This window comes from Thamnophis sirtalis, unplaced genomic scaffold (assembly GCF_051295495.1).
Source record: "Thamnophis sirtalis isolate CommonGarterSnake01/CBP01778 unplaced genomic scaffold, rThaSir2_p1.2 scaffold_2, whole genome shotgun sequence".
Classification (NCBI taxonomy): Eukaryota; Metazoa; Chordata; class Lepidosauria; order Squamata; family Natricidae; genus Thamnophis; species Thamnophis sirtalis.
Genome location: NW_028261382.1, coordinates 18,899,477 through 18,925,415, shown reverse-complemented (window position 1 = coordinate 18,925,415; position 25,939 = coordinate 18,899,477). Strand labels below are relative to the sequence as shown.

At 49.3% G+C, this 25,939-nt stretch overlaps 2 protein-coding genes and 2 long non-coding RNA genes across 6 annotated transcripts in view; 3 read left to right on the top strand and 1 right to left on the bottom strand.

Moving 5' to 3' along the window:
* Positions 1–4,569, top strand: part of LOC148048483 (uncharacterized) — a 6,227-nt gene extending 1,658 nt beyond the window's left edge. The window contains exon 2 of the long non-coding RNA XR_015695448.1: positions 4,488–4,569. This is a non-coding gene — a long non-coding RNA (uncharacterized LOC148048483). The remainder of the gene's footprint in view (positions 1–4,487) is intronic.
* A 120-nt stretch (positions 4,570–4,689) lies between these two features.
* On the bottom strand, positions 4,690–21,160 carry NR2F2 (nuclear receptor subfamily 2 group F member 2). Of its 3 annotated transcripts, none has more exons than XM_087704363.1 (3): positions 21,048–21,160; positions 8,815–9,342; positions 4,690–5,253 (listed from the first exon to the last, which is right to left on the bottom strand). In XM_087704363.1, the coding sequence occupies exons 1-3, from the start codon at positions 21,088–21,090 to the stop codon at positions 4,979–4,981; spliced, it is 846 nt and encodes a 281-aa protein (XP_087560489.1). In that variant the 5' UTR covers positions 21,091–21,160; the 3' UTR covers positions 4,690–4,978. The 3 variants fall into 3 exon arrangements, with proteins under 3 accessions (XP_087560489.1, XP_013921551.1, XP_013921552.1); XM_014066076.2 differs by lacking the exon at positions 21,048–21,160 and adding an exon at positions 11,731–13,143 and having other exon boundaries at positions 8,815–9,363; XM_014066077.2 differs by lacking the exon at positions 21,048–21,160 and adding an exon at positions 11,731–13,143.
* On the top strand, positions 12,561–14,010 carry LOC148048482 (uncharacterized). The gene is given in 4 exon segments (XM_087703646.1): positions 12,561–12,577; positions 12,954–13,239; positions 13,467–13,793; positions 13,795–14,010. Coding segments are annotated over 4 exon segments (846 nt in total).
* Positions 19,804–25,939, top strand: part of LOC148048481 (uncharacterized) — a 49,878-nt gene continuing 43,742 nt past the window's right edge. The window contains exon 1 of the long non-coding RNA XR_015695441.1: positions 19,804–20,155. This is a non-coding gene — a long non-coding RNA (uncharacterized LOC148048481). The remainder of the gene's footprint in view (positions 20,156–25,939) is intronic.

Genomic DNA, 25,939 nt, shown 5'->3' with positions numbered 1-25,939 from the left:
GACGGGGGATATCATCACCCACGCATCCCGCGGCCCTAGTGTCCTCGCCATTTGCTATTTCCTTTTAAAAGAGCCTTGCCTTGAGCTAAAAACGCCCTTTCTTTGCAATGCGGGGGTCCTGACCCTCCTGCGCCCCCGCTCCTCAAAAAAAGGCCACCAAAGCCCAGGGCCCCAGCTTCTCTCCTTCTTTCTTTAAGACGTCCTTCTTGTCCTCCCATCGAAAGCTACAAGAAAAAAGCCGGACCCTGCCTGGAGAAGCAAGCGCCCGCACCAACTCCTACGACCCAACCTAGAGAGAGAAGATGCTAAATATTTGGGGAGGGGGTGTAGGGAGGGAGGGAAGGAGACAAAGATACATTTCCTTCGAACTGTCAGCCAGATGCTTCCTCTTTCATCCGGGTGCCAGTAGTAAGAAAATCAAGACTGGGGTAAGGGAATTTAGCAGAATCGCATAATTCCGCCTGGATTTTTTGAAATTCAGCGGGACCAAATGAACCCTCCCTCCTCCCTCCCTGCCGTTCCCCTTCATCTCTGGGATGGGGTTGCTGGTGACTTTGGCTATTCGCCTCTCCCCAAATTGGGAAAGCCAGGCTCCCTCGCAGCGGAGTCCTCCAAAAAGGGTGAAAAGAAGGAACGCCCCCAGCCCCTTTTCCCACCCTTCGCTTCTTGCTTCCAAGCCTCGCTAGCCCATCTCCACTGGCCTGGCCTGGGCTCTAAGTAGGCTGAAAACTGCCCGCAGCTCCCAGCTTTGATGTCCATCCCCGCAGGGAAGGGGCCCCCTTTTGACAAGGATGGTGGGGGGAGAAGGTGAAAGGCTTGACTTATTATTATTTTTATTATTTTTATTATTGCAACGCCAGACCAAGGTCTCTATGGTTCCATCTATATCTGCCGCCAGCTTCCTTACGCAGATCTCCGGGCTTGTTTTTTTTTTTTTCCTGCAAAGGCCCTTGGGGGACGGGAGACGCCATGTTGGGGCAGTTTTTCCACGGTGGGTGGGGGGGAGGTTCGCATCACTCACTCACTCCGAGACTCCCCTAAGCTCGGCTCCTGAAAGGATGCCCCGAGCGCCGGACCCACCAGCTAGGTCAAGTTGCCCGAAGGCGCCTTTGAAACTCCTAAGCGCTAGGCCTGCAAGGTTGGGAGGTGTGGGGGGGGGGGGAGGAGAGTGCTTTGGCAAAATGGTTTGCCGCCTTTCCCTGACCCTTTTGCTTTAGCGAGAGGGGTTACTGAGCTGTCTCTGACTCCCCTCTCTCCTTCTTTGTGCCGAGAACTATTGGATGGGGCCAAAGGCAAAGGGGATACGAATGTTGGGGCGGGAGGGGGCATGAGGAGGAATAACAAGTGCGAAATGAGGGTTTCTTTTTATTGATCTTTGCTATCCAGAAAGAAGAGCAGGAAGAGAAGGAGGAGCAGGAAGGAGGAAGGAAAAGGAAGAGGAAGGAGGAAGGAGGAAGAAGAGAGAGGAGGAGGAAGAGGAAGGAGGAGTAGCAGGAAGATAGAAGTGCTTTAAAGCCCCCTGTCTAAATCTACTTCTATCCTTTGCTTCTTTCTTCCTCCTTCTCAAAGTGGAGAATCCTTGCCTTCAATTTTCTCTTTCATGTAAAGTATAAGCTCAGAGGATTTGGGGGGAGGGGAAGTGTTGTCCCTATTTGCCAGCCTTTAAAAAAAAAAAACCTCAATTTCAACCCCTACCCCAACCCTTTAAGGCATCTCTACCCAACTCTCCATCCTTCAAGTCAATTCTTGGGATTGGTCACTTGGGAGGCTCTGGTTTTTTGCCCCAAATCCCAGCAAGTGAAGGAAAACTTTCCTTAAACTGCTCTCAACTGCCCTTTCTCCAGCCTTGGGTCAAAACCCAAGGTGGATCCACCTTGGAGGCTTCTGATTGGCAGGGGACAAGTGGCAGAAGAGATGTCCTAATTGGAGAAACCATTGAGGCCCTGCCAAGGCCCTTCTCCCATGCCTCTTTCAGCCCAATAGCTGGCTTTAAAACTGAGAATGGAGAAGGTTGACAACTTCCAAGGCCCAGGCATTTGAAGACAAGGGGAGGAAGGAAAGAGAAGATTTTGCATGGGGTTGCCTTGAGTCCTTTGGGGGACCTTTCTCCCTTCTTAAATTAGAGGAAGGCCAGGAAGAAAACTCTGCCTGATGGGGGGGGGGGGAACAAAACAAAACCGAGGCATCAGATCACCAAGGAATGCAACAAAGCCCAGCTTCTGAAAACGATGCTAAACACCAGCTCCTTTGCTAAATACTCCTCAAAGCAGCCCCAATCTTTCTCCCCGACGTTTTGGAATTGGGGAGGGGGGGGTGTGAATCTTAGAAAAGAGAGTCACCAGCTGCCCCCTTCAGAATCAGGCACAAAAGAAATGCCATCCACCACAACAATATGAAAAAAAGAAAAAGAAAAATAGAGAGAGCCGCTCTTAAAGGACATCGGATCAGAAGGGAAGGAAGGGATCGGGGTGGGTGGGGGTGGGTGGCGAGATATTAGAACCAGAGGCCTAACCAAGCAGAAAATTTGCCCAGGCTGGTTCAAAAGGCCACAGGGCTATATAGGGAAAAACCTTCTCTTTTTGAAGCACATCCCATTAAGTTCAATGCTCACACTGGAGGTTAAGAGGTGTCCTTAAGTACCCTGTTTCTGCAGATCCTTCTAGAAGGTTTTTTTTAAACACTGTATACTTTTCCCTCTTCCTTACTAAAAAAGGGGAGGGGGAGAAAGAAGTTGAACCTATACAAATATTCTCTTATCCCTTGGTAGAACAACTTCACACCTTTAAAATGACCACAAACAATGCAAGACAATGCAGCAGCAGCACCCCCCACCCCCCCAATCACTTCAACCGGCGATCCGGCGATCCGATTAGTTTTACAATTCACATCCATCCTAATATTGTGATCTTTCGCAATTAAATAATAAAACATAATCTAGAGTGACGTTTCCTACTTTTTACACTTCAGGGGAGAAGTAACTTCCCCCCCTCTTCTTCTTCTCCCTAATCATTCTGTGAAATTAAATTATTTGTGATTACAGAAGCGGGGAGGGGAGGAGGCTAAACATACTCCAGGCAACATTTTGGAAATTTAATTTTTTTTTGTTTTGCTGTGTTTTGAAAAAAAAAAAATTCTGACTGGCAGAGCTGAATCTCACTGCCTTCCCTGTCATCACCAATGTTTCCTTTCATTCTGCATATTCAAATAGAACTGCAATCCAACCTTCCTTTGGACAATGATTTTTGACCAGATCTAAGTAATTCAAAGTATATAAAGAGAAGAAAAAACAGTGGCACACATAAATCACCCATTCCCCACCAAGAGAGTTAGGAGAGTCATACAAATGGTCAGATATCAAATAATATTTTAATTTCTGAATACTTTCAATTTTTTTCCTTGGAATATAACACACAAAGACTGGACCAAACAGTTTTCAGTTATTATAACTTTTACAGTATACAGAAATGTTGCACTTAAAAAAAACCTTCAGTTTTTTTCTTTAAAACACAAAAAACTGTAAACTCTAAGGTACTGAATCAACCACATTATCTATAAGTGCCAACAGTAGTGTTATTTTTTTTTTGTCATGCTGAATTCAATGGGTTTTTTCTTTTTCTTTAAAAAAGGGAAAATATCAACAAGTATTATAATACAAAGAGCTTGCAAATATACAAACAGATAGAGGAACTCGGACAACTAGGCTTAACCCAATTTCATTCAAATTACAAAAAAGTTAACTTTGCGATGAGGCTCTCTGTGATTTTCTGTGTACATATATGTATGCATGTTTTTTTTATTTACCAAAACCATCTTGTGTCTTGGACACAATCTCCTTCCAAAAAATAGCCAATTCCCTTCCAAAATCCATATTTTGCCATATATGCATTTATGTGTTTTTGTGTATATATGTGTGCATTGTATATACATAACACACACACATACATATACACATACATCTCCAAGCGAACAGGCTATGGGCAGGTTGATCGTGGTTCAATTTTTTTTAAAAAAATGCTATCTTTATAGTTGTTGCAGCTTGAAGCTAAATTTTGGGCTGACCGGATTTAAGTGCGCTTCCATCTTTCTAGAATTATTTTGGGGGGTGGGGGGTGTCTTTATTCCCAATTTTATGTTCTTCTCAGAAACCTTTCCAAGACAGTTTTAATTCTTTCAGAACATATACTTTTTAAAGGATACACAGTTCTTTAAAAAAAGAAAGAAAAGAAAAATGAAACCAAGATTATATCAAAATTATTATAGAACCACAGAATAAACTGGTTTGGAACCAGGATTTCTTTTTTTTTTTTTAAGAAAAACCAAAACAAAATCCTATAGGTACACAGACAATGTTGGACAAATCAATAATTTGGAGAGAGAGAGGGGGGAGGGAGGAGAGAGAGAGAGAGAGAGGGTGTGTGTGAGAGAGATAGAGACACAGAGAGAAACAGAGGAAGAAAGAATTTTTCCCATTATGTTAATTTCTACAGGTTTTGCTTTTTAAAAAATGCACTTTTTTAGCGAGAGGTTGCGTTTCGAAGTTTTTAACACCCCGCGAAAGAAAGAAAGAAAGGAAGGAAGGAAGGAAGGAAGGAAGGAAGGAAGGAAGGAAGGAAGATTTTTTTCAAGAGAGACAGAGAGAGAAAGAGAAAGAGAGAAATAGTAACTTGTGAAAGACAAGGGAATTTTAAATGCATTGTGTAAAAAGTCCATTGAACAAGTCTCTCTTTTAAAAAAAAATCCATAGTCCATTCAAATTATGCTCCTCTCTTCTTTTAGCCAGGATGTGACATCCTGCTTAACCGAAGGACATTTACACAAACCGCCAGACCCAATGTCACTCGCGATTCCTCTCTTCCAAATTTTCCATGTTATTTTTTTTATGTGTGTTTTGCTTTGTCCAAATTCTCTGATTTGTGGAATTTTTTTTTTAATTTTCCTCTCTCCAACGTATTATTTTTTTTTATTCCCCTTTTGCTCTTTACTGGATGGCCATATACGGCCAGTTAAAACTGCTTCCGGATAGTAGCATATCTCTGATAAGGGTTTCGATGGGGGTTTTACCTACCAAACGGACGAAAAACAATTGCTCTATGACCGAGGAAGAGACGGTGCGAAGAGAGGGGAGGCGTAACAACAGTTTCCCAAAACGGGTGGGCTGGTTTGGATACTGACTCCTGACGTACTCTTCCAGAGCGCACTGGGACTTCTCCTGTAAACTTTCAACGTGCGCAATGTCGGATAGACCACACGCATCTAGAAGAAATTAAAAGAAAAGAAGGATTGGGGAGAGAGAATCATCAATAGTGTTAAAGAAGACGCGGCTTTATTTTACAAATGGACACACAGACCCATCTTGGTCCGTGCAAGCCTGCTGAATTTACTGCAGTGCAGCGTTGCTATCCTACAAGGGGCGCCCCCGGTTTAAAAATTGGTCATCTTACGCCCTAATTAAAAGAGGTTTAGGCTAAAAAAAGGCCTGGAGACTTTCTATGCACGGGTTCCAGCTCAACTCAGTTCCCGGGTCCTCCACACGCCTCCCTTCCACACACACAATCCATCTAGCCTTTTTCTGCAGCGCTTCCCTTCTTACACCTGGATGGAAGCTGCTCTTAGGGCGAGGAGGAATCCTGTTTTTTTATAGCAAGTCAAAGCCTTTCTTTGGGGTTTAAGGTCTCCTCCTTCTGTCTGTCTGTGTGTGCTTGGTTGAGAAAGACAGCACGCGGGGCACGTGCTGAAGGCCTCCCCCCCCCGCAGGGTGCCGATATTTTCTAAGTCTTAATTGCCCCCTCCATTCTGAAAATCTGGGGGGGGGGCTCCATACACTTACGGGTTTTTTTAAAAAAAATTTGCATGGTGTTGGGAAAAGAGAAGATAATGGGTGCACTCCCTCCTCCCCCCAAAAACACCAATATTGGGAAAAATAAATGATGCAGAACCTGACCAAGAGAATATGAGAGAGTTTTAAAGAAGGTAGGTTCAGAAATGAGTTCTGCTTCGCTCCAGAGAATTGAGGGGAAAGAAGAAAAAAGAAGGGAAGGAAGAAAGAAAGAAAGAAAGAAAGAAAAAAGAGGAAAGAAAGAAAGAAAGAAGGAAGGAAAGAAAGAAGCGTTTCCCCCCTAAAAGAGATACCGCAGTTTCTCCTCAGTCTTTGAAAGTGATTTAAGTGGTCCTTTAAAACTGATCTTGTCAGTTTAGCTTATTCAAGGGCAGTCAAGCAGAATCTGATCTCTCTCTTCATTAGAGCTGTTTTCTCCCTCTTCCCCTCTGCTGGCTTTAACACTAACACACACACACACACACACACACACACACACACATGCCACATATCATATATAAAAATAAAAATAAATATGGTTCCACATTTGACAAGCTAAAATACAATGAAAGCCCCCTTTTAATCAAAATCTGCCTTGACTCAGGTTATGACCTTAGCTGGCTGGGTAAAGTACCAACACATGCATATTGTGAAAGACATTAGAATCCCTGTCCAGAATCTATAGAAAAGGCCCAGGAAGAAAAAAAAAGGGGGGGGGGATAAAAGAACAGAAAGAAAGAAAAAAGAAAGAAAGGGGAAAAAAATCAGATGCATCTCTGAGGGCTTTCAGATACATGCCAGGCCCTACGGTGTATGTCTGAATTGGTCAGTCCCGCAGCCGTTTCCGCCCCCTCCTCGTTTTATAACTCCAGAAAATCAGATAACAGAAGTTTTATCTACCTTGCAAAGGCAATTTACATACAGATCCGCATTTTGCAAACAGTCATAAATTTCACACTTTAAGGGCAAACCGTGCCTTGAAGTGTTTTCCCCGGAAAGGGGAACAATATTAATAGCACTAATTGCAATCATAATCATAAATGCAGAAGATAAATTTCTTTGAAGTCCAATTTTTTGGAGAAGGAGGAAGGTAGAGTTTGAAGGGAAAACCCAAAGACAATTCTTTCTCTTTTAAAAGACACAGAGAGACATACAGAGAGAGACTAACTCCACAAACACACCATCACAGACACACAAACACACAGACAGTGGTTTCTAGAATTGTTTCTGACCATCAGCCACCTTTAAAGCTCAAGTGATTTGGGTGGGGAATGAAGATTTGAGCAAGGGGAAAAATGCAATTATGGAAAGCAATAATATATAAAAGGAAGCTCAGGTCATGACCTGAATTTTGGACAAAGTCCAAAAAGGCACTTGGTTTCCCCCAGATCTCCTTTAACACAACAAAAAAGTGAATTGGGAGACTTTATTTTTTCATATAAACTAGGCCAGTTTTCCCCATAGTATGGTTATTTCTATATATGTGCATTTCACAAGCCTTGCCTGCATGTACATTTTCCCAGGATTATTTACTATTTAGGGGGAAAAAAGAAGACATTTTAAGATATGACTTCATATCTTTAAAAAAACTGCTTTTTCTTGAATGTCAGGCAAACATTAGATCTCGTGAATTGTTGTTGTTGTTGTTGTTGTTATTGTTATTCTGTGTCATATCAAAGGCAGGCATGATTTGAAATATTTCACCTGCAGAGTTAAAACCTCAGATGTCTTACTCAACCAGAGTGAACCATAGGCTTATTAGATTTCATCATACCTTCCATTGTTGTTTTATAACTGTAGCACTATTTTTATATAGGAGAAAGTTGACAAGAAATATGTTCCCTCCCTAGTTAGAATTTCCTTCCTCCCCTATGTTTGATGGTTCGAATAGCCTATTTTCTGTTTTTTATAGCTTGATAAAATGGAGAGAGTGGAAACCCTCGGAATCGGCCATTTCTGAATTACAGTGGCCTTCTATATTATATATTGCAGTTATTGATGGAAATAAAACACGATTAGGAAGGTACGATTCCAAGAGAACTGTGGTTTGGGAAAAGAGCAATTGAAATATGTGTGACACATATGCACACGGTACATTTTAACATATCGTATTTTCTAAATTAAGGACAAAATCGGTCTCGTTGTTTAGATATGACTAGTAGGCCAAGGGTTGTCATAGTGCAGATTATCTACTCTTAACCACAACTAGAATCTGATCTGGTGATGGTGGTTGTTGTTATTATTATTTTGAAGCTCAGCGTCTATCTCCTGGCTTGGTGATCTTAATTTTTTTTTGTCTTTTTAACTGAAGAAAGTTTATTCCTTGTCCTTTTTTTCATTCAGCTGACCATTGTCACTGAGCAGTTTGCAGCCTTTCAATGGTCTCAAAATATGACGCTGTGATGTTCTGCCTACGGACACAAAAGCCGGCCTCTTTCTGTGCTCAGTGGGACAACTCTGGGGAGTAATGTCCACACACACACAACAGGCACACACACTTCCCATTCACAGCGATTCAGAGGGCTCCATGAAAACAAAAACAGGGCCCTCGTGTAGACCCCCAATATACCTACAATTTATCCCCTCTCCCACTCTTCCCAATATATACTTCCTCAACTTCTTTCTTTTAAAAAAATTCTCTTCTAATGAAAGAGAAGATAACTTTCCAAACTTTAACTTTAGGTCTGCACAGCTGACACAGATACAGCAGGACGTGCCTCTCAGTCAAACCACAGCTCTAATCCCCCTATGTCTTGCCCCCCAGCCGACAACAAAACGCCCCAGAGAGCTCTCTCTCTCCTCCCCCTTCGCTTTTTTCCCATTTTTTCCAGGAAAATTGAGAAGAAGGGAAAGAGGAAGGGGGATGGGGTGGGGAGGAAGGGAGGAAGGAAGACTGGTTTCTGAGGCCTGAATCCCACTTCCCAGCAAGCGCTGGAAGAGCCCCTCACCCCAAGGCAGAGAGACACCCCCCCAGTCCCCAGCAGAGGCCGCCCCCCTACCTGAGGTGAAGAGGACAATCGCTTTCAAGCAGCTGTATTCCGCCGAATCCACGTGTAGGGCTTTCAGCTTCTCCACCTGCTCCTGGAAAATGCGTATGTGGTCCATAAAGGCGACCACGCGGTCGGCGGACATGGGGGACGCGTGGAGGCCGGCGGCTGCCAAGAGCGGGGCGACGTGGAGAGGCATGGAGCACTGGGCGGCGTTGAGGACAAACAACTCACTCCAGGTGAGCCTCAGGAGGGCCACCTGGTCGGTGATCTGGAGGTCTGGGAAGAAAGGAATGTTCCGAGCCCATTCCACGGCGCTGAAAAGCATCCGAGCGGCCAACTCGCAAATGTTCTCGATGCCCATAATGTTGTTCGGCTGCATGCACTGGCTGCCGAAGCGGGAGGTCGGGTAAGGCTCTGCCCGCAGCAGGAGGGAAATATATCCGGAGAGGTACGAATGGCAGTTCAGGGGGTCCCCGTTGGTTAAGGCGAACTGGCCGTGGGTCGGCTGTGTGGGTGGCATTCTGCCCCTCTGGACGGCTGCAGTAAATAAAAAAGAAACTACAGCAATTAATACCTGCATTGCTAAGGAAGGGTGAGGGTGAGGATGAGGAGGGTAGTGATGGTGCTACCAGAACTACAGGGGCAACAGGGGGGAGAGATGGAGGAGAGGGGGCAATCCAAGGGAAGGTCGAGACACAGGACTTCTTCTGCAACGTCTGGAAGTAGAGACCTTCACATATTTCTGTGATAGCTGGGGGTGGAGGGGGGAGAGATCTGGACGTGGAAGGGGGGAACTAAGAATGTTTAGGGTTTCAGCCGAGTGGATGCAAGGCTAAGAGGATGACCCCCTTCCACCGTCAAGATCCAAGCAGAAGCCGCTTTGCGTGAAATTGTCCCCCGTTTTCAACCAGCCTTCCTTCTGAAACCTCCTCGGCCTTGTCCTTCCTTAGCAGCCCTTTCCTTTGCCCTCCTTTATATATATTTATATATATTATATTATAATATATTATTATATTATTATTTTAAAATAATAATAAAACAAAAACCAAAGGGGAAGGAAGAAATATTCGCCAGGTCAAGAAACAGATAGAGAAAGAAAGAAAAGAAAGAAAGAAAGAAAAAGAAAGGGAAGAGAAGAGAGAGCCATCTCTAGCGCGGCTTCCACTCTCTCTTTCTCAACACAGGCCGGCGGGGGGGGGGGAGCAAGCAAAATAAATACAATCAAATAAACAATTGCCGGCGGGCCGGCGGAACGGGGGAAAAATATAGGTTCCGCCGGATCTTATTGGGGCGAGAGGAAGCGGGGGCTGCTGGAAAGCCCGGGGAAGCCCTGCAGAAAATGGGCCTTGGGTTTTGTTCATAAATTTACATAGTGGTGACAGAGAGAGGGAGAGAGGGAGAAAATGAAAGAAGCCGAGATTCGCGGCAAAGAAAGCCGAATCAAGGCAGGCGGAAGCAGGGGTGGGGGTGGGGGCTTGCCTGCAGCCTGACCCCAAAGCCGCCCAGACCCTCTTCGAAGTGGGAAAACCGCTTTCACACCCCACCCCCCAAAATATCCAACCCGGGGCGGCTGGGAAGAGTGGAAGAAAACGCGCGCTACGCCATTAACCAGAAACCGCGGCTCGCCTTTCGCTCGCCGAGCTTTTCCGCCGCGGCTCTCCATCTTGCGGGAGGGAGGGGGGAACAGAATAAAAATAAAAATAAATAAAATAAAAATAAAATCCTCGCTCGCTGCTTCGAGCCCTTTCGGGCTTCCAACACTTCCCATGCTTTCTTTCCTTCCAGAGCTTCGAGTCTTTTACTCCCCCCCCCCCCAAAATAAAACCACCCGGGTTCCCCGCGTCTGGCTTCCCAACGCCTCGGCCGCAGCTTCCGAACACCCCCCCCCCCCACACACACCCCGAGCTCTGCCTTAAACGGGGAGAAGGGGAAAACGTGTTTATGGTCATCTTCCCAAGGCCGAAAGGACCTCGTGGGAAGCAAAGCGAGGCTCTCTGGAACTCCGGGATGGCAAGGAAAGCGAATGGAACCTCGCCGGAATTCCGAACGGAAGCCCCGATCGGAAAGCCTCCCCGGCGAGTGGATCGATCGATCCGGGATTTATTTATGGGTTATGGTTATTTACAGAGCAGGAACCGAAAGGAAGAAGGCGGATGGGGGAGGGAGTAAGTGTGTGTGTGTATGGGAGAACAAGGGAAAGAAGTTTACGTAGCTGAGATTGTCCGGAGCTCCCTTTTTACTGTTGGGGAGGCTGAACCCCCGCTTTCTCAGCCCCCCTTTTTAAAAACTGCTTTCTTTCCCGGGATCTATCCCAGCTGCGGGAGACACCCCCCCCCCCGACCCATTTCAAGGAGAATGGGAAGCGGGAAGAGAGGGCGGAGAGAGAAAAGTTGTTTTGGCTTAGGATTCAGGGGTCTATGAAAAGCCATTTTAGCCCTTCCAAACCCCAGGCCAGAAATTCAAAGCGATTTTCTCTCCCCCCCGCCACTCAGGAGAAGAAATGAAGCCCAGACCAGGGCTTTTTTAAAAAGGAAGGAAGGAAAGAAATGAAGGAAGGAAAGAAAAAAGAAAAAAGAAGGAACAAAAGGAGGAAAGAAGAAAGAAAGAAGGCAAGGAGTAAGGGAGGAAGGGAAAGGAAGAAAGAAAGAAAGGAAGGAAGGAAGGAAGGAAGGAAGGAAAGAAAGAAAGAAAGAAAGAAAGAAAGAAAGAAAGAAAGAAAGAAAGAAAGAACTACCAGCACCTCGACTTTGTCCGCCAAAACAAAGCATACTTTAAAAACAAAATCAAGGCTCCAGTCCTCCTTCCTCCGCAGGCTGGATTTCAATTTTTAAGGGATCCTGCCTCCCCGGAAGAGCTATTCTCCTTGCCTCGATTGCCCTCCCCGCCGGCGGGTGAGAAATGGGAAAACAAATGAAATTCCAATACCTTCCCGTCTCATGCCAACCTTCAGGCATTTCTTGAGGCGACAATATTGGCATTGGTTGCGGTGATGTTGGTCAATGGGGCAGTTCCGGTTGGCGCGGCACGTGTAGCTAAGGTTCCTCCGGACGCTGCGCTTGAAGAAACTCTTGCAGCCTTCACACGTAAATTGCCCGTAGTGTTTGCCGCTGGATTTGTCCCCGCACACCACGCACTCGATGTGCTGCTGCTGCTGTTTCTCCCCTTGGTTTTGCTGGCTGCCCGGGGTGGTTTGAGCCGGGGTGGTGGGTGGCCCTCCTTGGACCGGCGTCTGTGGGGGGTGGGGGGTGCCCGTGGGGGCTCCCGGCACAGGGGGAGCTTGCGAAGGCTGCGTTCCTTGCGGGCCGGTCACATCGTCCTGCGGGTCTCGCCAGGCGGCCACTACCATTGCCATATCTAAGGGACACCGTGGCCAAATCGCGCGCCCCCCCGTCGCTTGCTGTGGCCGCCGGATCCGCTTCTCCGGCCGGTTGCGCCTGCCGTTGGAGCCGGAGCGAGCTGTGGCGGTCTAAAGAGAAAGGGGGAGGGGGGCGGTTGTCCACTTTTATATTAGTTTATTTGCTCTCCCCCTCCAGCTTTTTTTCTCTCGCAGTTCGCGTTGGCAAGTTATTCTGATTTTCACGGCTGGAAGTTGCTCTGGAGGAGAAGGGAGCGCGTCGTAATCGGCGGCGGTGATGGTTTTCTTTTAAATTTTCCACCTCTCTCGCTCTCTCGTTGGGTTCTTCTTCTCTCCCCCCCTTTTTCCCGATCTTTCGTTCAGTTTAATTTAATGCTTTGGATGGAGAGTTGGGGGGGGGATGGTAGAAAAGATCTCGTACGGTTCTCTCCCCCACTCGTACAATTGCAAATAGTAAATAAATGCGGGAAGCAGACACGCACGCACGCACGCAGCAGGCAGGCAGGCACCGGAAAGTGGAGTTGAGAAAGGAAAGGGGGGAACGCGGACGAGTGGACAAGAGGGGGGAAAGAAAAAAGAAAAAAAAAGCGAGGAGGAGGAGGAAGAGGAGGAAAGCGCGAGGCGATTGTCTGTTAGCAAAAGGGGAAGAAAAGTAAAAAAAAATTACAAAAGGGGGACGGCTGGGGAGAGAGAGAGAGAAAGAGGAAGAGAGAGAGAGAAAGAGGGGAGAGAGAGAGAGAGAGAGAGAGCGGAATTCCCTTCAAAGATCTCTCCCTCCCTCTCTCTCTTGAAGCCGACCCGAGTTGCAGGAACAGAGGCGGGGGTCTGGGGGCCAGATCCAGCGAAGTCCGCAGTCAGCCATTCAGAAAAGCCATGGAAAGCAAGCCAGGCGAAAGCCCGCAGCGGCTCGCAGGAGGCGCAGGCGAGCCCAGAGAGAAATCCCACGCTCGGCACGCCGGCCCGCGGACCCGGCCTGGCTCCTGCTCCTGGCGGGGTTTCGATCAGATGCCCCGCTCGGAGTTTGGCGAAGCTGTAGAAACATCAACCGGGGAAGGGAAGGAGGAGGAGAGGAGGAGGAGGAGGAGGAGGAGAGGAGGAGGAGGAGGAGGAGGGGAGAGAGAGAGAGAGAGAGGGAGCGAGAGGGAGACGGGGCGGGCGGGCGGGGAGGGGGGGGTGAAAGGAACCAAACAAAAACCACACGCGCGCGCGCTCCCACTCACACACGCACCCTCCACGCGCTCCCGCACCCGCGCGCGCTCTCAGACCCCCCCACACACATACACGCACCCCCTCTTTCCTCCCTCCCTTCCCCAAAATCGGAAGTCTTTCCCGGGCGTCTTCTCTGCTGCGATCGGCTTGGGTCCTCTTTGGCCGTCGGCTCCTTCCCCTTCTTCTCCTCTTTTCTTTCTCCTGGTCCCGGTTCTTCTTTCTTTCCTTTTTCCTCGCCTCTTTTTCCTTTCCTCCTCCTCCTTTTTCCTCCGCGGCTGCGGCTACTCCGGCTCTCGTTCCCCCTTTCCTCCTCCTCCTCCTCCTCCTCCTCCTCTTTCTCCTCCTCTTCTTTCTCCTCCTCCTCCTCCTCCTCCTCTTTTCCCTGCTGCCGCGGCCGCTGCTGCTGTCGTCGCCGCCGCCGCTTTGCCCGCGCCTTATGCTACTCCCGTTTCTTTCGCAAGTGGGTCTCTTTAGCAAATCTGCTTCCTCGCACAACACATGGGGCGATAAGGGGAGGAGGAGGAGGAGGAGAGGGAAGGGGGAGGGAGGGAGGGAGGCGGCGGGGCTGGAGGCGGAGGCGGAGGCGGAGGCGAGAGGATCGGGGGAGGGAGGGAGATCGAGCGAGCGAGCCAGCCGGCTAAGGGGGGCAACCGGCGTGAACTCTCTCCAGGCTTAGAAGCCCCCTAGCCGGAGAGAGCGATAAAAAGGCGGCAGGAGGAAGAGGCGAGGGGGCTGGACTCGGGTGCCGAGGGCGCCCCAGAGAGGAAGGGGGGAGAGAAAAGAGGCGGGGGGTTAATAATAAATAGCAAGGGCAAATGTGTATCTCTGTAGCTCTCTATGCACCGGGGTTTGGCATGCATGTGAAAGTAGAGATCGCGGGGTGGGGAAGGTGGCCGGGATTGGGGGTGGGGGGCGGAGAGAAAGAAAGCAGGAGACAGGAGATTTCAGGAGCGGGGGGGGGGAGAGAGAGAGAAAGAGAGAGAGAGAGGAGGGGGCGATTGCACAGCAATACCAGCGATAGAGGCGATTTAAAATAATACTAATACTAATAAAAGAGGGAGGGGGGAAAGGGGGAGAAGAACAAAAAAGGAGAGAGAGAGAGAGAGAAAGAAAAAGAAAAAAAAGAAAGAGAAAAGAAGGAGGGGAGGCCTGAATCCCAGGGATGCAATATGCGGGAGAGGAGGAAGAAGGGAGGAGGAGGAGGAGAGGCGGGGGGGGAGTTAAAGGAGTGAATGCGATTTATAGGAGACCGGCTGGGGCAAGCGGCGGAGGCTTTCTCCGCGCTCAGCTCACCCAGCTCTCTATATAGTGAACTTTGACACCGCGGCTGCAACTTAGCACACGTTGCCATGGCGACCGCTCGCCTTATAAGGCAAGAGGCTGCCTTTGACTGGTCAGGAGCTCGCGGACCTCCCCTCGGCCCTCATTGGGCAGTTTAGCCTTGTGCGGGGCTGGGAGGGGGAGGAATGGCTTGGGAAGCCCCGGCCAAGTCCGCGCGGTCCTAAAGCGAGTCCGTTCGACTTCCATCCCTCGCCGCTCTCACTCTCCCCGCCTCCCCCTCCATCCATCGCTCTGAGCAGCCTCTCCGTCTGTTTGTCTGTCTGTCTTTTTATCTTTTAAAAATGTTTTTCTCCTTCTCTCCATCCCTTCCACTCCTTCTTTCCCTCTTCCTCATTCTTGAAAGTGAGATTTTGGAACTCGGAGAAACATTAGTAAGATGATGAGAATGCCTCCTCATCCTCATCCTCAGTAGTAGTAGGAGTAGTATTACTGCGACGTTATAAGGATCTTTATGGTCGCGGGTTCTTTTCTGTGTAGAAATGGTCTTGGTTTTGAAGCTGGGACTCTACCCAGGTGCATCAAGCAAATTTGCAACCCTCTTTGGAAGATAACGGACTCGGTTATCTCCCAGAGGTTATAGATCAGAGGTTGCCTTCCTCACCTTTGAAAGGCTGGGCTGCTTTCAAGGAGAGTTACCCTATGCTTTATGGAGCACTATTCTTGAGGCTGAATGGGAGGAAAAGATGGGACATTTTGGGAATATTGTGGGGGAGAGAGAGAAAAATGACAATCCATTTGGGCTACAGTGGGAATTCAAGATACCTGGGGGAAACGATTTGAAACAACATTTTGCACAACTTAGGTCGCTCTGATGCTGAAATCCCCATGAAGCTCCATTGCGGATTACAGCTCTTACAGGTACATAGAGTGAACTTTTTAATCATCTGGCACCTCACAGGATAATAATAATGCAATCATCCATAGTGACAATAACACGACCTCTTTAATAAGTCGAAACACTTTATATTCTCTGTAATATTCTCACGCTGATCTTGCGGTTTGCCCAGACTTTAAAAAAAAAAAGTCTAACTTGATCTCGCCGTCTGAGCCAAGCAATTAAAAGTGGATTTCCAAGCTGAACATTTTACAACGTTCTTCCTCTCTAGGTTAAACCTCTGCTTTCTTTAAACTCTGGGACAGGTTGATCCTTCCCTAAAGGTAGAGACATTTTCTTCTTCTGCTGGGAAACTCTTGCAAGGTGGGCTTACATGGAATAAAGGTAAAGGTAACCTTTCCATGGGATAGACACCAATTAAGTCAACACAGAGAGAATCGGAGAAAGGAGATGGTGGTCAACTTTGGAACAGTGACCTTAAACTTCAGGGCTCCCTTGAGATCTCTGCCATTCTTCTCTGCCACACGGATGGTGGTGATGATGCTCAGCCACTTTTGACTTTTGCTCCACGTTTCTCTCTCTCCCTCTCCCTCCCTCTCTCTTTCTCCCTTTCTCTCTCTCTCACACACATGCCTTAGTAACAAAAATGCGTGCAACCACTTCAGGGTGCTGCTATGTCTCCCAAAAGAGGAGGCTTCATACACAGATATTTGTCCTGAGCCAAGGCGAGGAGAACAGAGGGGGGGGGGGAAATAGGACCAAGCAGGATTTTACTCCCAAGAAAACACATTAAAAGCCAAGGGCTAAGGGGCAAATTTCAGAAGTCCGTCCCTGCCTCCTGTTCACACGATTCCATTTCTTCCTCTTTACCAAGTCGCCTTTATTTAAGTCGCCACAAAACCCAGAGCAAACAAAATCCCGCACCAAAAGGAAAACACCCCAACGTTAGAAAGGATATCCAGAACAACCCAATTATATTTATTTTACTTTATTTTATTGTATAGTCTGAGCTGAAGGGAACCGTCCCAACCTCCCAGCGATGCGTGGAAATCCAGATCTAGAAGGGATCTGGGTCCAGTTTGCCAATCTCGGCAAAGAAATTCCTTTTCGAGACGGCAAACAAGCCAATAAGTAAATAAAAAGTCTCCATCATGTGAATGTTGGACGGGAAAAAGAGAACATAGATACCCGTACAAATATATAATCCGTGCAATGCGACATATATGGATGCGGGTGGACGTGATGGATACATACACTCCAAAATACACGTATAGCAATTTGTACGAACATATTTCTGAGTGTTGGTGTGTATGCAGACTATACTATATATGTATGTGTATTTGGAGAAACGGAGTTAAGTTACACACATTCGAAGAAAGCAACAAAATCTCAAATTTTCGGGGTCCCGCAACGATAGTCCGCATATGTCCCTATGCAATCTTGCCGCCTCATTTCCTCTCTTCACAATACACTATTTTTGGGGGGTGGGTATAGCAATTTGGGGGAAGAGGGGGACATCAGACAGAAAGGCCGCTGTTCGGAGCACGCAGGTGTGTGGAGGAAAGTCAGGCAAAATGGAAATATGAAGCTGCGTTCGCTTCTGGCCCAGTTGGAAATTCCGCCATTCCTGCCCTTTTCCTCTGATCCATTTCGAGGCGAGGGTGAAAAGACCCCCTCTGTCCTCAGATGGGGCCGGTTCGAAGGTCCTTCTCCCTCTACCCCCCCCCCCAATGCAAAATCGCCGAGCCGTCGGGTGGCCGCGACCTTGGCCCTCTTTCCCGACCATTCAGCGCTAAGAAACACGCCTGCTTTCTATGCGCGCACAGGTTGCATTCACACAACAAGCTTAAAGCAGGTCAGAAGGAGATTAGCGGCTAGGCATAAGCGGGGCTAGTTTGTGCTAACCTTGTATGCGGGGAGGGGGGAAAGGGGCGGCCGGGCGAACCCAGACCGCTGGGTTAGGGAATAACCAGGGCCGATTCCTCCAGCGGCTTAACTTCAGTCGCCAGGTGAACCTGTTGCCCGGTGAATCCGGCCGCGAAAACTCGCAGTAACCGAGCTGGGGGAGGTGGTCGCCGCTCTCTCGCAATCTCTGCGGGGGGGAAAGGTCTGGATTTTTGCGCGACTTCTGGCAGGATCAGCCCGAAGAAGCCAGCAGGGGGGAAATGAACAGCAGACCGAGAGTCAGAGATCTTTTCCCCCAGCACAAAGGCGACGAGAGACACAGACAGAGACAGAGAGACACGGGCTAGGAGAAAGGCGACGGCGGCTTTGTCCCGCGCGGAGTTTTTCTGGACTCACGCGGAAGAGAAACGCATTTACCACGGAAAGGGGACGAGCGGAGAAAAAGGAGCTGCCAAGCAGATCCAGTGGCGGAGCGCCGATCCCTTTTCTTTTTCTTCCAAAGCGCTGTCGGTGTTGCAGACGGCCGGGCGGCCGAGGATGTTGGCCGGGGCGCAGCGGCAGCGGAGGGAATACCTGGCCGTGGGGGTTAGGTTTAGCCGCAAGAAGCCCGCGTCGCGCGTGAAAGGAGACCCGTCCGAGCGCGCGGAAATCAGGGATAGCTCAGCGCTCTGGGATCCTCGAGGGCCGGCAGAAGCCGGGTCCTCGAGGTCTGACCATTGCAAGGAAGGATAGTAGATTAGTGGCCGGGACCCCCACTTTTACGTTTCACCCCGAGGATGTTCTAGAAGGCGGACTAGGACTAAATTTGGGTGGTGGTGACCAGCAAGGAACGCGTCGGCAGTTGGAGTCAAGAACAAGTATCTTCACCTGCCCGTTTGAAAAACTGGGATTCGGGGCCGGAGAAATGTGGGGAACTGATAACAAACTAAACTAAGATGAAATGGGGAGAAAGGCAGAGACAGGAGAAAGGAGGAGAGCCGGCCCAAACTAAAGAAGAAGAAGAAGAAGAAGAAGAAGAAGAAGAAGAAGAAGAAGAAGAAGAGGAGGAGGAGGAGGAGGAGGAGGAGGAGGAGGAGGAGGAGGAGGAGGAGGAGGAGGAGGAGGAGGAGGAGGAGGAAGAGGAAGAGGAAGAGGAAGAAGAAGAAGAAACAGTAACAGTAACAGTAGTAGTAGTAGTAGTAGTAGTAGTAGTAGTAGTAGTAGTAGTAGTAGTAGTAGTAGTAATGGTGAACGGAGAAATCTTTGTTTCGGGCCTTTTCTCCTTCTTTTCCTCCCCTGCCGGCCTGTATGTGGGTGGTAAATCCGAGCGGTCCCCTCTTTCCCGGCGGATCTTTTGGGCAGCTCTGGCTGGAAGAAGGCGAGCCGCTTCCTCCCGGCCCCCGTGGCCGTTCTCTTTCCCTCCCCAGCTCCATCTGAAAAAACCCTGGAAGGGGGTGAAAGTGGCCGACCCTGCGTTGCTCTGATCTTGCAAGTCAATGTAATTTTTTCAACCGTTGGGCTAGCTAGTGGCACTTTGTGGGGGGGGGGGGGGACGACACAACAGGGACTGTCAAAGCGGGACTCTTTGGAAAAAGGTACAGTGCGAAATTAGAACATATGCTAGCAGAGAGCGAGAGAGAAAGGGCGCGCCAGGGAAGGGGGGAGAGAGAGTTGGATGAGAGAGATATGGATGAGAGAGAGAGAAGGAGGGAGGGATGAGAGAGAAAGAGAGGGAGGGAGAGAAAGAGAGAGAAAGAAAAGAGAGAGAAAGAGAGAAGGGGAAGAGATGGGTGAGAGAGAGAGAGAGGAGGGAGGGATGAGAGAGAAAGAGAGGGAGGGAGAGAAAGAGAGAAGTGGAGAGTGAGAAAGAGAGGGAGGGAGGGAGAGAAAGAGAGAGAAAGAGAGAAAGGGAGAGAGAGAAAGAGAGGAAGGGAGAAAAATTGAGAGGGAGGGAGATGGGGGGAGAAAATAGGGAAAGAGAAAGGATAGAAACCGGGGGGGGGCAGAGAAGCTGGCTGAGACACACCAGAAGTACAGTATGCGCCTGCCCCCTAGCGAAAGTCCATCACTGGCATTAAAAAAAAAATCACCCCTCAACTTTCAAACAAATACGCGGCTCTTAAAGTGAAAGGTACTTGTTGGGGTGGGGGCGAGTATGGTTTGCACGCGGAGCTAGGCTAACTAGGCGGACGGACGGTCTGGGGGGGACACTGGGTGAGAGGCGCAGAGGAGCCGCGGCAGGGAAAGTTGTAGAGTTTTTAAACCTCTCCCGGGTTTCTCTGCTCCCATCCCCCCACGGCCCCCTCCCCCCTCCCCACCTCCGGCCGTTGAATTTCTCCAGGGCAGGTTGCTGCGTTGACCCTCCGGACTTCGATCGAGCTTTCTTTCAGCTTCCGGGGGAAAAAAAGCCTTTTCTTTCAAAGGGAGGGGCGAAGGGATGAGTTCGGGGATCTCCCCCCCTTCCTTTCACAGGCAGAAGGCTGCAGGGCAAGGTGTTTCTTTCCGAAGCTGTGGTGTTTTGTTTTTTTAAAGTGACACCGGCGTGATGATTTTTAATTCCTCCCCCCCCCTCGAGTTCCACGCAGCACGCATACGCGCGCCCAACACACACAGGCGCGCGCGCGCGCACACGAACACACACACACACACACACACAGAGTTGGCAGGGGCCAAACAAAACTTTGCACCCGACTCTTGGACCCCAACGCGGACTCCTGCTGGCGGCGGTGAGTACCCCTATGAACGATATTATCAGAGGCTCGAAGCGAGGAAGGGGCGTCGGCTGGGGTTTGGGGAGCAACTTGTTGGGAAAAAATAAAATAAATTCAAAGCTATTCCTGCAAGAAAGGAAAACAACAACAACAACAACAACAACCTCCAACTCAGCCGAGCTAAACTGCACGTGGTTTGCAATCTGCAAGGTGAATTCTTGCCTTCGGATTCCCTCCACTCCATCCCACTCCCGCCCCAGGCGCTCCTCTCCTCTCGAATCCCTGCTCAAACCCCACATTCTCCATCTCCCCAGTTGTTCCTTGGATGCAGCTCCCCCGAACTGCATCTCGCAGGATTGGCGGTGGGGTTCGGGGAGGGTGCCGTTGTGTGTCTTTAAGAAGCCTTCCCGCGACAGCTCGCCCGTTGCACCAACTTCTTTCCCGGGGTAACATCGGGAGCAGAAGACCGTCCGGCTCGCCCTATCCCCTCTCCGCCTACCCTTTTGCCAAACGGTTCCCAACTCTACTCTGCTCTCCTCCGGGGGCGTTGACTTAAGGAAGGCAAAACCCAGGGTGGGATAGTCGCGCAGGGACGCCCTTAAGCAAGCGGTAAGCTCCAGAGTGCAACACAAAAAGCTCAACACAATCACATGTCAATAATAATAATAATAATAATAATAATAATAATAATAATAATAATAATAATAATAATAATAATAATAATAATGGTAGAGAAAGAGAGAAGCATTCCCTCCCTCCCCCCAAACGCGTCGCAAGGAAGAGGATTTTTTTGGGGGGGGAAGAGAGAGAGAGAGAGAGGGAGAGAGGGAGAGAGAGAGAGAGAGAGAGAGAGAGAGAGAGAGAGAGAGAGAGAGAGAGAGAGATTTAAAACGAGAATTAAACATACCCAAAGTATATTTGCTTTGTTCAAGGTCCCAAATCGCTTGCATCTTCTCCTTTAGGTTGGGCAGCGGTTGACAAAATTGCTTTTAATTGTTATTATTATGATTATTGTTTTGCCCCTCCCTCCCTTTAGGCTGCGAAGACGTATCTTCTTGGTGTTTATCTAAGCGGTTGTGCAAACTGTTTTTTTTAAAGCGAGGGGAGGTGGGGGGGAGAGAAAAGGAAGAGAAGGGGGAAAAATTACAAGGGAAGAAAGATGAAAGGGTGAGATGTTTCCTAGTCTAGGAAGAAACGTGTGTGTCCCCCCCCCATGTATACCTCTCGTTAAGATCTTTTTAAAAGGGGGGGGGTCGTGGTGGAATTATATAAATATATACAGACACAACCTAAGTTTAAGCGGGGTGGGGGGGAGGTGAGCTTCTCCACGTAGTGGAGGAATGTAAGCTTTTAAAAAATGGAGAGGGGGGAGAGAGAGGGGAGGAAAGAGCCCCACCCAAATGTTTAAAGATCTGTCGCTGTTCACACTCCTTAGAAGGAAGAACGTCTGGTTACACCTTGTTTGGGGCTGGGAACACACACAAACGCAGGCACACCGCCCTCCCCTAATGGGAAAAGAGAAAGGGGAAAGGGGGGGGGGGCGAGAGAGAAAGGGGCTTCCAAATTAAACGTGTCTTGTAGAAAGATGGAAAAACAGATCTTAACGTTTTTTTTAAATGCTTCTGCGTTTGGGTGAAAACGAGAGTAGGTGGGGGGGGGGGCAGTAACAACAAACCACAATCAAGACCTAAATTGCAGCTGGGGGGGGGGGTGAGTCCGAAGCTTCAAATTCTAGATCTTTTTTTTTTTTTTTTTGCTTCCTTTCCTCCCCTAGTCCTTCCTCTTTGGCTGCATTCACACAACAAGCCCCCCCCCGGGTTACTGCTCTCCCGGTTCGGATGGACTCCCCCCCCCCCGAAAAGCTTTAAGTGAAGGCAAGAACCGGCCAAGCTTAACTTGTCCTAGGAATGCAGGCAACCCCGGCTTTGGGGGAGCGGGTTCGGCGGGGCCTCCGTTTTCTCCTCGCTGCAGGAGCCCGCTCCCTTCCAGATCGTCCAAATTGAAAACCCACCCACCCCCCCAACATTTGCCTCCCTCGGTTCCTTGGGCTGAAAGCAAACCAGACTAACAGCTCCCCTTCCCCTTTGCAAGCATGGCGTTGGTGCCCGAAGCAGGGAAGGGAGAGGGGGCAAATGTTAGGTGGGAAACCCACTCGCTTCTCCTGCTGCCTTCGGAACGGCCGGGTGGGTGGGAAAGGGAAGAGAAGTGATGGGCCAGATTTTTGTTGGTTCGCGGCTAAGATTTCCAACGAGTACAGTTTTTCTGACGTTTCCCCCTTTTGAAGAAAAATGATTGCTTGAAAATATAATTTTAAGACAGAGAGGGAGAGAAAGAGAGAGGGGGGGGGGAGATAGGGAGGGAGAGAGAGAGCTGGGGTAATCAGTCACAGTAGTTGGTGAAAACAAATTGTCCCAATGGCAAAAGGTTCCCACCTTAATTTTGTTAGATTCGTTTTCCAGTATTCCCACCCCAGATCTTGAAAAGGAGAGCACGAAATCCCGCCGTCGTCCCCAGCGTTAATTGAGCCTTTACAAGGCAAATGAAATTTACAAATGGATTTGCCCCAATAATTGCACACACACACACACACACACACACACACACAAACACACACACAATCACACTTAATTACGTTCATCTAAATGGGTGGCTTTTGGATGGTGGGATAACACGCGGGTGTATTTGAAGGGAGGGGAAAAGGGGCTGGGGTCTTTCTTTTGTGGGTCATCAAATGTCCACCTTATAGGCCTGTAAAATTCCCCAATCTTGGAACTGCTGTACAAGATTTTTAAAAAAATGTCCTAAAAGAGCGCCTTGCCTTCGGATAGTTTTATGGCCCGGGAAAGCAAAGGGCTTCAACCTAGAGCCCCTTTTCTTCCCCCTTCCCCAAAGCCCACCAAATAATCCACACACCCCTGCTTCCCTCTTCCCCTGCCACCCCCACCCATGGGCCACTTTCTTCCCTCCCCCCTTCCAGAGTTTTCCTTGAGGGGGGGATTTGTTTGTGTTTGTCTCTGTGAGTAATGTGGCAAGAAGGAAAGCAGGCAGCTTGAGAATTCAGCCTGCATCTTTTAGAAAGATTAATACTTTTAAATCGTACCACTAGGAATCCATGTGGACTCTTCTCTGTTAGCAGAAATAGAGCCAAAGGCGAAAAAGACCTAGGGAGTTATCTGGAGGGGTGTTAGTGGGAGAAAAAAAAATCATTTAGGAATGGTTTCAATCTCAAACATGTCTTCTCATTTTCCTTTCTTTCCTTTCCTTTCCTTTCCTTTCCTTTCCTTTCCTTTCCTTTCCTTTCCTTTCCTTTCCTTTCCTTTCCTTTCCTTTCCTTTCCTTTCCTTTCCTTTCCTTTCCTTTCCCTTCCTTCCTTCCTTCCTTCCTTCCTTCCTTCCTTCTTTCTTTCTTTCTTTCTTTCTTTCTTTCTTTCTTTCTTTCCTCCCTCCCTCCCTCCTTCCCTCCCTCTCCCCTTCTCTTTTCCAAAGCTGGCCTGCAGTTCGGAGGTTAGCCTAGGAGGCGTTGGGATAAAAGGGGTCAGGGGTGAGAGTTACATTAACCCTAAACGCGAGGAAGGAGCCTGGCAGGCCCTCGCCTGCCCACCAACTCAGCTGGTTGGCTGGCTGGCTAGCTGGCTGGCTGGCGGGGCCTTGGAGATAAATTCCCTTGACATACCAAGCCGAACAAAGGGTGGGTCGGATTTTGACGCCCCCTCCCTCCAAACGGACCCTTTGAACTCAAGGAATTTGGGAGGAATATGAAGTAGTATCCTCTCCTTCCCCCCTCTCTCTCCACCCCCCCTCTCCTTTCCTTAGTTGGTGTCTCCCTTCGCATTTTTCCAAGGAGCGGGTTTTGTCTCGAAGAAAGTGTGTGTGAATGGGGGTGAATAGCGTTGAAAGGGAGGAGAAGGTCCCCAGCAAATCGCTTTTTCTGCCACCCCCCCTTCTGTCTTTTCGGATCAGCGCCTTTCAATGGGCGTAGAGGTGCTCACCCTGCCCCAACACCAAGGCTTCCCCCCACCCTGCTTTCTTCTCCGGCCAGGAAAAAAAAAGGCCTCTAATTAAATTGTTTGCTACGGTCCGAGCGGGGCGATTGGGGAGAGCTGGCTTAAAAGAGAATGTGCTTAGGCCAAGAGATGTAGATGGGAGGGAGAGGGGGGGAAGCCCCCAACAAAACAGCGGGGGCGGGGCGGAAGGAAAGGTGTCGGGTTGCCTCTTCCTGCCTCCCCACACCCCCAGGCCGATTTCACCTGGACCAAGCCGAGGCAAAGTTTGCCTTCTCTTTCAAGAAAGGTGTCTGAATATTTTTTTTAAAAAAAAAATAGCACCTAAGGGCTGCGGACGCGCAGTCCGGAGAAAAACAGAGCGCCTCTGTCGCAGCGGGAAGGGACTCCCCGAGTTGCAAATTTGGGGAGGGCTGCTGCGGTTTGTCCACCCCAATCCCCTTTCTGGGCGATTCATTTGTGAAGCTCTTTCTCGGCCTTCCTCTTCCTCCTCGGTGGTAGAGCGCTTCGAAATGACCTCTTTCTGAGCGGGGAAGGGGCGGGGGAGGAGAGATGCCTCCAATTGCACCCGAGAGTTATTCCTCCGTGTGAATGATGGGGCGGATCCAGGAATCGTAGCCACAGCGAGGTTTATTTATGTTTGTTTTAGAGACGCTCGCGTCCTTCTGTTATTCCAGACGCACATCTGTCAGTTGGGAGAACGCGCGTTCATCCCTACACCGGAGAGAGGGAGGGAGAGAGACAGAGAGAGACAGAGACCAAGAAAGAGGCAGACAGAGGGAGAAAGAGAGAGAGAGGGAGAGAGAGGAGAGATGGAGAGAGAAAGAGAGAGGGAGAGATGGAGAGAGAGGGAGAGAAAGAGAAAGAGAGAGGGAGAGAGAAAGAGAGAGGGAGAGATGGAGAGAGAGAGAGAGAGGGAGAGATGGAGAGAGGGGGGGGGAGGGAGAGGGAGAGGGAGAACTGCGCCTGGCAACGTTCCCCAACCGGGCGCCCTCCAGATGTCTGCCCTTTCCCAACTTTTCCTCTCCCGGCAAACCCCGGTCTCCGAATTGGGTGGGGATGACAGGAATCGCGAGGCAACACAGCTGCAGGGCAGATTAGACGCTTACTGTCTGCCAGTCTGGGTGGGGGGAGGGGAAGGAGGAAACACACGGGTGAGGAGGGGGAGAAACATCAGGATGCGGGGGGGGGGGAGAAGAAATGCCAGGGTGTGGAAACATCTGCTGGGTGGGCAAGATCCAGGTGCTTTCACAGAGTAAGCCTTTCTGAGTTCCGAAGGATCTGCTGGCAGGAACTTTTCTTCAACACTCTTAAAACTTTAAAAACAAAAACAAAAAAACCTCTCCATCTAGAAGTCTAGCAAACCCGAAAATTGCCTGCTTTTACCCTGGATCCCCCTCGCTCCGTGGCTAGGGGGACAGATGAACACGCAAATGTTCGAATCTGACTCGTTCACACAACCTGTTTGATCTCCAGAGCCCCCAATGGCGGGAGGGAAAAAAAACTATTTTCAGAAACGGAAAGCGAGGTTGGCCAATACCGACTATGGGCCCAGCTCCCCCTATGCCTTCGAACACTTTTCTGACCCAACGCGGTGGTTGGCTGCCAGTTGGGCGTATGAAAGGGCCTCTCCATCACACCAACTTTGGTCCAGTCTTATCTCCCTGCCCGACTATTTATGCCTCCAGCTAATTGGGAGCGTGGGAATGGGTGATGGGCGGAGGAGCAGATGTCAAGATGGGGACGAAGAGGGAATCTTAAGCCAACGGGGACCCTGCGCTTCTCTGGAGCTGGTTTTG